Raw genomic sequence first — 11163 nt, 5'->3', positions numbered from 1 at the left:
TCCCGCGCCGTCTTCCCGCGAGGCCATCCTGGGGCTCCCATTGGTCTCTGCCCCTGACGTCACAGGAGGCGCGACCGGGCGCCAATGGTGGGCCGCTGCGTGAACTTCGCCTTTCCTTCTCTTCCCGCCAGACTGGAAACGCCAATCGTTTCCTCGGCAGAAAGACCTTTCACTTCTTTAGCCCCCGGGGGTATTCCCCGGCGAGACCCCATTCGGCACCCCAGCCGACCCTGAGAGGCGGAACCGGACGAGCGGCCCACCCAGAGTGACGGCACACCCGAGGCCGCCGCGCCGGCCTGGACGTCACTTCCGGGACGCTTCCTCGCGGGGCCTTGTGGGTAGCCGGCCGGGGTCTCCTGGCGACGATGATGGCGGGGTATGTGGGCGGTCGCAGCTGCCCCGATTCGGAGCTGCTGCTGCACCCGGAGCTGCTGTCCCAGGAGTTCCTTCTCCTCACCCTGGAGCAGGTGCGGCGCGCCGGGGCGGGCGGGCCTGCTTGGGGGAGGCGCTGGGACTTGAGCTCGCCCCGGGGAGTCCTCGGCGGCGCCGGACACACCCGCCGCCGGCACGCCTGCCGCCAGGTCGAGCTTCTCTCCGCCCCGCTCGGGCCGGCCGGGTCTCCTCACTACCCTGTCCGGGAGAGAGACGTCCTCAGAATATCAGGAACTCCCGGGAGTTAGGACTTACGTTTTTGGGTGCTGGTGACTCGGAAAGGGGAGTCCAGGCGACCCCCGCGGCCTGGATGTAAGCAAGGGCCTCCGAAGAGAGGGGCTGGGGTAGGTCGTAGAAGAACGGAAAAGACGGGTGGCGGTCCCCGACTGCCAGGGCTGGAGGGCATCGGAGAAATCGACTGTTCTCCACTCCCACCGCGTTCAAAGATGGGGAAACTGAGTCCCAGAGAAGTGGCATCACTTCTGTGAGGTCACACCGTTGGTAGATGGTGCAGACAGGCGAATTGGCTCTCAGTGCAGCGTTTGCTCTTTTTCAGCTGGTGTGGCCTCTGATAGCAGAAGAGAAATAAGACCAAAGAAGTGATGAGTTTTGTTCAGAGTGGTAGAGAATTACTGAAAGCTTTTGAAGGGGTTTAAGTAGCATGTTTTGTTGTTTTCCTTGTGTTTTTTTCCCCCCTCGGTACTCTTCCTCTGGTTTCCTCAAGCTCCCCTGCTAAGTAGATTATTTTAGGGATGTCAGTTACCTTTCTTACCTGTGGTTCTCAAGCTTTTTAGGTAGGTCACAGTCACCCCGGAGCTTGTGAAAGCACAGACTGCTGGGCTCCATATCCAGAGTTTCAGATTCAGTAGTTTGGGGTGTGGCCTGGAAATTGCCATTTTTAACGAGTTCTTGCTGCTGGTCCAGAGACCACAGTTTGAGAATCACTGTCCTGGGGCAGTGCTTCCCTAACTAAGGTGTTTATGGATTCTGTAGGAATGTTGTCCAAGAGAAGCCCTAGCGTTTCCCCGTTCTTCTGAGTGAGTACAGGTGACAATTGATAATAAAGAATAGTCCAGTATGAGAGATAAAAGAAGTAAAATTTGTGCTTTAAAATTTTGAAGAACAAAAGGAAAGGGGATCAGTTTATCAGAGGGCAGATTGGATTTGTTTTGTCAGTTCTAAACACAAACGTTTCCAAGCCTTTCTGAATTGTTGAGCCCACAATCTCCTTTCCATCCTTATTTTCCTTCCTAAATCCCACTCTATCCGTAACTGCTCCTATGCGTCTGCTTTATGTTTTCTGTTGAGAATAAATCGGAACGTGAGGTGACGCAGAGAGGGATAGCTGGACGATGACTGGGAGCCATTGAAAGGACTGGTACAGACATGAGGGGCCGCTTGTTCTAGTGTGTGCCGTTATCAGGACCATCATCAGGAAGGGGAATGCAGCTTCCATCCATAGAGCCATTGAAGCCTGGGTGGTGAACTTCAGTTTAAGAAGCACTATTAGGGAAACATGGGGAATAATACACAGGGTGAGACCTCCAGCCCGCTAATCTGATCGTGATAGTAACACTCTAGATAACTTTTTGACAGGATGTAGTGATTGTTATCATTGTTTGTTTTCTTTTGTCTGGTCTCCCCAGAAAGTCCCTCATTTTCAGTTTTGTTCATAGATTAAGATGCTGCTACTGGAAATGGTCTTTATGCCTCCTGTGTGGGCTGAGCAGTGTGGACAGCTGTCCTTGTCGCACTGAGGACATATGACCGCTGTCTTTAAGATGAAGCTGAACCAAAAATTTGAAGAGCTTAGTGTCTCTGTAATACTGTTTCTTGCAGTATCATATAGAATGTTAGGCATATGTCTAAACGTGAAAATGGTTTTATACTTGTAATTTAAGCAGTCGTGTTTTACCCTGTTAGGTGGGCAGTTGGTTAGTTATTAAAATGAGATGTTGTTTTGAAATTAACTTTTGTTTCCTTTTTTTACAGAAGAACATAACTGTTGAAAATGACATGAGAGTAAACAAAGACAGTCTGACCGATCTTTATGTTCAGCATGCAATACCACTGCCTCAGAGAGATTTGCCAAAGAATAGATGGGGGAAGGTGATGGAAAAGAAAAGAGAACAACATGAGATAAAAAATGAGACGAAAAGGTACTTTTCCGAACGAAAAGGTCTTATCTTATATGACTAAACAATTTTGCTTTTCTTTTTTCCCCAGATAAACTTAGGTAAACAATATTGACTCAGCGACTGTTTATTGAGTACCAGGTACTGTGCTGTAGCCTGAATAAAACTGACAGAATTCCTTGCTCATATTTTAATTGGGAGAAACACAATAAAAAAGTTAAGTAAAATACAAGGTATGCTACATTGTGGTAAATGCTAAGGGAAAAGTGAAACAGGGAAAGGGATGACAATTTTACGTAAAGTGGCCAGGAACAACTTCACTGAAAAGTGACATTTCAGTAGAGAGACCTGTAGAAAGTAGAGGGCAAGCCAGCATCCCAGGCCGAACCTGAGAACCTGGTCAGGAGTGTGTCCACACGATGTGCCAGGAACAGCCCAGAGGCCATCAGGCTGGGCAGGGAGAATCAAGGGCAGAGCAGGGAAGGAGGTGCACAGGGGTGAGTGCAGGAGGTGGTCAGTCGTTGTAAGAACCTTGGCTTTGCTCTGAGATGAGAGCCATCGGAGAATTTTGAGCAGAGTGATGACACCATCTGATGTACATTTTAAGAGGTTTACTCTGGCTGCTGTACTGAGAAATGATTTAAGCTTGGGGGAGGGGAGTAGGGAAAGCACTTAAGGGGTTGTGCTGTAATCCTAGCAGCCGATGGCAGTGACTTTGACTGAAGTAGTGGACTTGGTAAGAAGCGGTTGGGGTCTGGATGTGTTTTGGAGGCAGAGCCAATAAGATTTGTTGAATTGTCAGAAAAAAGTGGAGTCAGATAAGACTCTGAGGTCTTTGAATAAAATAGAAATGAAGAGATGGTCGTATAGCTTCAGGTACACTATTTTAAAGTTTTAAATTCCAGAAAATTTTTCATAAAACCCCAAGCAAATGAATTTCCTTTTATAAAGAAAGTTACATTTAACTAATCAGTGTAGCTGGTTAGTGAGGACCAAGTATCCTAAGATCCCTAAATGGGCTAATTACTTCTTTTCTTGTGTCTGTTTATCACAAGTGGGTGCTATTGATTAATTGCTGAACTTCTTTTTAGAGCCTTACTGTCACAGGCAGTGCACTAGAGAAAGTGGGGGAAGATGGAGTGAGAGGGCTGGGCGAGGAGAGCGCGGGCTCTGAGTTAGTGGCTTTAATCTCTAGGTACAAAGAAAAATTCATGACTGATAGGGAGATTGTTCCCCAAGTCTGAGAATAGTTGAAGAACGTAACGTGTGCTCATCTGTGTACAGTCTTTTGGAGAAGAGATGTGTGTGCAGTGTCACTGTTGCTCAGGAACACATTCAGTTCAGGGTGAGCATCATTTTAACTCCGTGGTTACAGGCCGTGCATTAGTGTTAACTGTTGTAAACCTGTGAATTATGCCGTGTATGCCTTTAATTTATTTTTGGTGACTCTTAATAAGAAAGTATTTTCTTCTTGACCTGCACATTCAGGCACATGGTCGTAAGCAAAGCTTTCAATACTGTTATGTTTTACTTCCTATGGTAATCCCTCTTAATTCCTCTGTATCATTTTGGAAAGGGTCTTTGACTGTTTGTAAACATCACAGTTTGACTCTCAAATCAGAGCATTAAAGCTGGAAGGATCTAAGAGATCATCAGGCCTTTTTGAATTGCTTGTGCTTTTCCCGGAGGAGCTGAGCTCCAGAGGTGCTACGGTGTCCCCCAGGGCACACCACGCAGGCCCGGCTTTCGGTGCAGCGCTTCTCCAACTTCAGCGTGCTCCTGAGTCTTAGGCCAGCCTCTCCCCAGCTGGAGTGTCCTGCCCTCAGTCCTGTTGTCTGTTCCCCTCTGAGGTTGCAGTGGGTGGACATTGAGCTTGTTTTTCATCTTCTACCAAATCGTGTTCACTGGTGACCTAAGAATTGGTGAGTCTGGCCAGTCACCTAGGATCTGGGTAAAATGCAGATTCTGCATCGGTGCAGGTCACAGCCCAGGTGCTGCGTTTCTTTTGAGCTCCGAGATGGTGCTGAAGCTGCTGGCCCCTGAGCAGCAGAGCTGAAGTGCTCTTCCTGACGACTCAAGTTCTTTTACCATGTTTATTTTAAATAAACAGATCTATGTTTCATTTGAGGTATAATTAATAATGAACAAATGAATGCTTTTATTATTAACCTTTATGATTAAGAGTGGAAGTTAGGTTTTCGGAAGCTAAATGTGAAGACCTGCCAAGTTATAAACTTAAAATTATACAAATGTTACAGTTACAGTTAGTTTAGAAGATGCCGTGGCTTTAAAGACCTTTAATGAATGGAGTAGGATGTCCTGTCCCATTGTTTGTAGACTGCCATTATGGTAGTTTAGTATAGTTTTATAATCTGTTTCCTTTCTAAATAATCATTGATACATGGGTAAGATAACCCTATCAATAGGATGGTGATTTTTAAAAATTTTTTTGTTACTAGGAAATCCTGTTTTAAGTTTTGGGGTTAGTTGGCGGATTGATGCTTTAAAAATAACTATGTACACATGAAAGGTAACTTTAAATTTTTGTCAATAAATATTTTAAACTTAAAAGCACTGGAAAATTATCATTTCACTTAAACTAATCATAGAAAACTGCATTTCTTGTAGCCTTATTTCCAGTAGTCCTACTTAGAATAGATTAGTCTTATCAATAAATCTTTTTCGGTCATTGTTTTACCTTTGAGTCCCAGGGAACTGGTTTGCTGTCCAGAGGGTATTTTTCATGACGCATCTCTCCAATTTCAGGAGTAGCACTGCAGACGGGTTTCGGAAAAGACCCCTCATCGTGTTTGATGGGAGTTCAACAAGTACAAGCATAAAAGTGAAGAAGACTGAGAACGGAGACAATGACCGACTCAAGTCCCGGCCTCAGGCCGGCGCTACCAGTAATGCCTTTCGAAAATTGTCAGATTCCTCTTCAGGTGTTTCACCCCTAATTTTGTCTTCCAATTTGCCTACGAACAATAGAATGGAACACAGTAATAATGACACTAAACAGAACCATGACTTAACGCATAGGAAAAGTCCTTCCGGCCCTGTGAAGTCGCCGCCTTTGTCGCCTGTAGGCAGTACTCCAGTGAAGTTAAAGCGCGCCGCTCCCAGGGAGGAGGCCGAGGCCGAGGCCGCGGTGAGTGTGGACAGGACGTGTAATCGTTCTGCAGCCCGGCAGTGATCCAGCTCACTTGTGCAACTCATTTCTTGTGTGTTTGAGCCCTGGAATCCATGATGATAAGCTAATGTTTCTTAAAGTGCACTCAGTTTATTTCTGCTTAAAATGTGTAAAGAGAGTGTCTCTTAGGCCCTTTTCCTAGATTTTCTTCACTTAGATCCTTTAACTATCTTGGAACTAAAAGAGAGAAATAGTCCTTTGTTAGCAAGGCTTAGAACGTTAACTCAGTTGCCCAGGGTCACACATTTATTAAGTTGCATTTTAGAGCTTGACCTTAAGTCTGTTTTGCACTTACCTTAAAATCACACCAGAATCTCTAGGAGTTACCCCTTGCCTCCTCTACCCCTCACACGTACCTGTCTTTAGAAGGCTGGAGTCTCCTCTGTTACGCTCTACTAGACTTAGCATTTGGATGCTTGGATTTCGTACGGCAGATTTCTGTAGTTACCATAGTTTATTTTGAGTTTAATTATGAGATTTTACATATCTATATATATTTGATCTTCCCATAGTCTTCTCAGAAAAGTGATTTCACTTTTAAACATCCAGCAGTTTTATAGCTTTTATTCCTTATTTTAGTTCATTCAGGCTGGTATAACAAAAAATACCATTGACTGGTGGCTCAAACAATAAACACTTATTTCCTACAGTTCTGGAGGCTGGAAGTCCAAAATCAAGGCGCTGGCAGATTCAGTGTCTGGTGAGGGCCCACTTCCTGGTTCAGAGTCAGCTGCTTTTCACTGTGTCCTCACATGGCAGAAGGGGCAGGGGAGCTCCCTGGGGTCCCTTATCGGGGCACTAAACCCCTTCATGAGGCTCCACCCTCATGACATAAGCACCTCCCAAAGGCCCCGCCTCCAGGTACCATCACATGGGGGATTAGGTTTCAACACAATTCAGAGAGGACACAAACATTCCGTCCATAGCATTCCTGGAAGTATACTTTGGCTTTATTATCATCTTCAAGTTGTGTGTCAAAGGGAGCAAAACTCTGAGTGGTTCAGACCTTCTAAAATAGCAGACCTGGGGCTTCCCTGGTGGCGCAGTGGTTAAGAATCCGCCTGCCAATGCGGGGGACATGGGTTCAAGCCCTGGTCCAGGAAGATCCCACATGCTGTGGAGCAACAAAGCCCGTGCGCCACAACTACTGAGCCTGTGCTCTAGAGCCTGCGAGCATTAACTACTGAAGCCCATGTGCCTAGAGCCCGTGCTCCGCAACAAGAGAAGCCACCGCAGTGAGAAGCCTGCGCACTGCAACGAAGAGTAGCCCCCGCTCGCTGCAACTAGGGAAAGCCCGCGCACAGCAACAAAGACCCAACGCAGCCAAAAATTTAATTAATTAATTAATTAAAAAAAAAAAAACCTAAGATAGCAGACCCTGGAAAAAGAAAGCTGCTCTGTATCTGAGCCGCCCAAAGTTCTCGTGTTAGTTCTTCACTGACTCCTTCCAGCAGCCCTGTGAAGGAGGTGCAGTAGCTTTTCCCCTTTCACAGATGAGGGCAAAGAAGCTTAAATAATCTAAATGACCTTGTCCAGGTTCCAGAGTCAGTAAGTGGCCGGCCTGCAGTTTGAATCGAGGTCTGTGTGGCCTCAGTGGACGCACTCCTGACGGCACCGTGCTGCCTCTGCCCTCACCCCGTCACTCCTGTGGGGCGAGCGGGACGAGCGGTCCAGACCGTGAATATTGGGATAAGAGTGAGCTTCGAGGAGTTTTTCCCCAGTCTCTTGGAAAGCATTTTTCTACCCAGAAAGCTTTTACTGTTTCAGAGGTGTGATTTTTTTCTCTTTTAAATCTTGTATTAAGGTCTTAGATTGTGAGGTTGGGAGGAGATGGGCTCGGCAGGGAGGAAGCAGGTTGGGAGCAGTCAGTGGTTCTCAACTCCGCATGTGCCTGAGGTCACCTCGAGGGGCTTCCAGAAAACCTGGCCAGAGCTGGAGCCTCGTCCCAGCCCCCTCCCGTGGCTGCTGACTGAGTCGGTTCTGCGATAGGGCCCAGGCCTGGGCATGTTGGTTAGTTGGTCAACTTTACCGTGGGTGAGTCTGCAGGATAAACATCTGAGAACCACAGCTGGCAAAACGGGAGCCCGGGGCTCGCCTTATTTCCTCGCCTTCCCCACCAGATGGCAGCAGTGCCCCACCGTTTCTGCCTCAGTGGTCAAGCTTGGTGGTTTAAAATGTGCCTTTTGGGTATTCTCTGACATTTCTGCAAGTGTAAACTGACTTCTCATGTCTTTTCAGAATAACCTGAAGCCCCCAGAAGCAAAGAGGAAGATACAGCATGTTACATGGCCGTGAAGGAAAGTTTCCAAAAACGTAAATATAACTGTAACTGTAGTTTTTCAAACAAGTTCACATTTACTGACAGTATTTACAGAGATCCTGATTATTGTGGAATTTTCTTAAGAGGTTTAAATTAGGTTCAAAGAAATAAAGTCCTTTCCTTTCCTTTTTCCCTCCTTTTCCTTCCTTTGGGGGGAAGAAACCTTGCCTTTCATGCTCCAATTAGGAAAGAATTTCTTTTTAAACAAGTGATTCAGTAAAAGTCCTTTATATTGGCCCCACTCAGTCAGCCGCAAGTCTGATGTAAAGCATTTGATGAACTTTAGGAGTTATTCGCATTAGTCTCTTTTGGTCTTTGGGGAAATTTGAGGTTTTTTAAACTCGGATATTTTAGGAGTTCACAATTTTCATTTCTTTTCCCAAGCAAAAGAAAATGACAATTCATTGCAATATTCTAGTGAATTCTGCCAGACTCCTCCTCAAGGTTCCCCGTGGAAAGCTGTTCAGAATATACAGATGAAATTGCTGTTCTTTAAGTGCTCATGTTGCCTCTTTCCCTAAAGATCGAAAGGGGAACCAGTGCTTGCTATCGCTCCTTCCCCCTAATTGTGAATTGACTTCTGTGAGTAGACCGGCCCAGCCCTTGGACGCTCCTGTCATGTGGCAGCCCTGCCCCTCTTCTCGCGGTGGCTCTGACCTCCCTCTCAGCTCCGGTATCACTCTCTCCTGGGAGCTTAATCTTTTCCAAATGAGGCCGACTTCAGACTCTTCAGGGGAAGTAATCACTTTAGAGGTGGTACCTGATGGCAGAAAGCTTACAGGATAGGAAGGGTGGGTAGAATTCTAGAACCTGAGAATCCAGGAAGCCTGGCAGTGAGGGGAACTCAGCGCGTGTGCAGTCTGCAGAAGGGGGTCTGCTGAGTTGGAGGTCACGAGAGAGCAGCGTGGGGGCAGGGCCTGGCACCCGCGGAGGCACTGCTGAGGTTTCGTTGGTGTTAAGTGGTGTCACTCCAGTTGTGTAGCAGAAGTCAGGTTCACGAGTTCTGGTGTCCACTTGCTGCTGTGTATTTCTAACCAAGGCCAAGGGTACTTTATACTCTTCCCTTGTACGACTGATCTCCGAATGGGGTTTGCCTTTCAACACTTTTTAGAGCAATCCATTCCTTTTTTGATATGTTAAAACAAGCACTTTAGTTCAGCTGTTGAATAGCCTTACAAAAAATTAATCCAGCCTTGCAGGTAAGTACTGCACTAAAACTTTAACCCTACAGTTCTTAGCCTTCCTGCCTTTATCCAGACTAAGTCCATCCGGTCAGACGAGAATGAAAGACACTGAGTGTGGCGTAAGTTGTTAACGTTATGCTAGATTGTTAAACGGTTGGTTGTCTGCAGGGCTGATATTTGGAATATTGTTGAAGGACAGCCATAATCCTATACACAGCTGTGTGTTAAGGGAGATTTTAAAAGTGCAGATTTCAGGGTAGAATGACAAATTATATTCTACATTCTGTTGTCTCTTCTGCTTCCATCTGCATTTCTCTCTTAGTTAAGAGAGATTTAGCCATTTGACAGTTTTAAGTCAGTGGAAACTTGTTTTTAGTTACTCAATAAAATTAAGTTTTAATTTGTATATTTAACTTACAGAGTAGGTTGGTAATAACAGCTGAACTGTGTAACATTTTTGCTTCAAATTGAAGTTTATATTATGAACATTCAGAATCAGTGCTCATATAGCAGCATATTATTGAGCTATTTTGAGTTTGAAAAGTGGAGAAGCCTCAACCCTGTGCTGTGTGTCACGTACACTGACATCTGAGCGCTAGGCCTCCTCGCGGTGCGCGGACACAGCTCCATGGGCCATGGTAGGGATCCGAGGTGGTGCTTTGTGGGCTTTAGAGCTTCCACGGCCTTGGTGTGAACGGTGCACACCTGGACCACCCCTCGCTCCCTAGCGTGGGCTCATCTGGTGACTTGGAGTCCTTCCTGGGGTCAGTGAAGGGCAGTCGGTCGAGTCAGGTGGCTCCCAGGGAATAGGCATGTGTCCACTTCCTGCCCTTAGCAGCTGGTCCCGTTCTTTTCTTCCTCCCCCTCTTTGTTCCCTGTTTTCCTTTCTCTTACTGTCCCCTCCCCCACAGTTCACTTTCTCTGCTCCTTCTCCTTCACCCTGTAGACCCTGAGCTCCAGGCTTAGGTTTACAAGTTGTATTGCTCGGCCCGCTTATCGCTGGGGCCGGGGCTAGGCGAGCGCCATGCTTCTTGAGGACCACAGACGCTGCTGCGGGGGTCTGCGAGTCTCAAGGCCCTGCGGCACCGGGCGCTGAATTGCCGCAGTGGCTCTGGAGGCGGGGTGGTTTACCAGGGCCCACTCATTGATCTGGGCGGCTGCCAGGCACTCTGCAAGGCTGGCTCAACTACTGCTGGGAGGCTGTGATATTTCTGCTAGTATTAAAATTCTTCATGATTGCAGTTATTGTTTGAAAGAGTGTTTTGGTTACCTTAAGTTTTGAGAGGTGATTCTAAAACTGATCTAGAGACTTGTTTAATAGCAACAACCTGTTAAAAGCTTACATGAAGTGAAACTTCCAGTGGGTTAAATCGTATGTAAGAGCTTCCTTTGTTTACTACTGTGGGGCCTCAGTAGTCCTGAGGCTCCAGAACCGTCAAAGCGTTTTTAAGTGTTGTGCTCTTTTCATTAAATGCCTGTGCAGGTTTTGTAATTCGGTACAGAAAGGTTAACCTTGTAATGTACATTTTTGTATGTAAAAAGTCTTTTAAGGAGCCTTATCCTTATTTAAATAAAAGGAATAAAATTATTGAGTAGGTTTCTCATTCACAAAAAAATAAAATGGAAACACACTCTGTAGTGATTTGATCTCTTTCCATTTCACTAAACTATGTCAAAAAGTGTTGTTTATTCTTTATAGTACAGCCTTCTGTGCCCAGGTCAGTTGGGCTCAGCCCTGGTGCCAATAGTCCAGCCACGTCTTGGGCCTGTGGGAGGTGCTGGGTCGCCAGGGCAGCCTGCTGTACGGGAGGCCTCCTGCGCGGCTGACTCGCTGGCGGCCACTGCGCTTCGTGGGATGGAGACACAGTGCCCCGGACCTGTCCTGTGGAAGCTTTCCTACCC

The 11163-nt window shown here is 46.5% G+C and overlaps 1 protein-coding gene across 1 annotated transcript; it reads left to right on the top strand.

Annotated features, from left to right (window-relative positions):
- The first annotated feature begins 278 nt into the window (after nt 1–278).
- CUNH2orf49 (chromosome unknown C2orf49 homolog) lies at nt 279–10849 on the top strand. The gene is made up of 4 exons (XM_029232742.1): nt 279–467; nt 2425–2591; nt 5334–5715; nt 7996–10849. Exons 1-4 carry the CDS (start codon nt 366–368, stop codon nt 8050–8052), a joined length of 708 nt encoding a protein of 235 aa, XP_029088575.1. The 5' UTR covers nt 279–365; the 3' UTR covers nt 8053–10849.
- Nucleotides 10850–11163: the final 314 nt, after the last annotated feature.

The sequence above is a fragment of the Monodon monoceros genome, unplaced genomic scaffold (assembly GCF_005190385.1).
Source record: "Monodon monoceros isolate NGI ecotype Baffin Bay Population unplaced genomic scaffold, NGI_Narwhal_1 Super_Scaffold_19, whole genome shotgun sequence".
NCBI classification, from domain to species: domain Eukaryota; kingdom Metazoa; phylum Chordata; class Mammalia; order Artiodactyla; family Monodontidae; genus Monodon; species Monodon monoceros.
This window is presented reverse-complemented; position numbering and strand designations above follow the sequence as displayed.

Excerpts from the sequence above, each read along its gene's own strand:
- CUNH2orf49 (XM_029232742.1), top strand. The coding sequence starts at position 366 with ATGATGGCGGGGTATGTGGGCGGTCGCAGCTGCCCCGATTCGGAGCTG. Across the intron at positions 2,592-5,333 it reads ATAAAAAATGAGACGAAAAG|GAGTAGCACTGCAGACGGGT; the intron begins GTACTTTTCCGA and ends CTCCAATTTCAG. Across the intron at positions 5,716-7,995 it reads AGGCCGAGGCCGAGGCCGCG|AATAACCTGAAGCCCCCAGA; the intron begins GTGAGTGTGGAC and ends ATGTCTTTTCAG.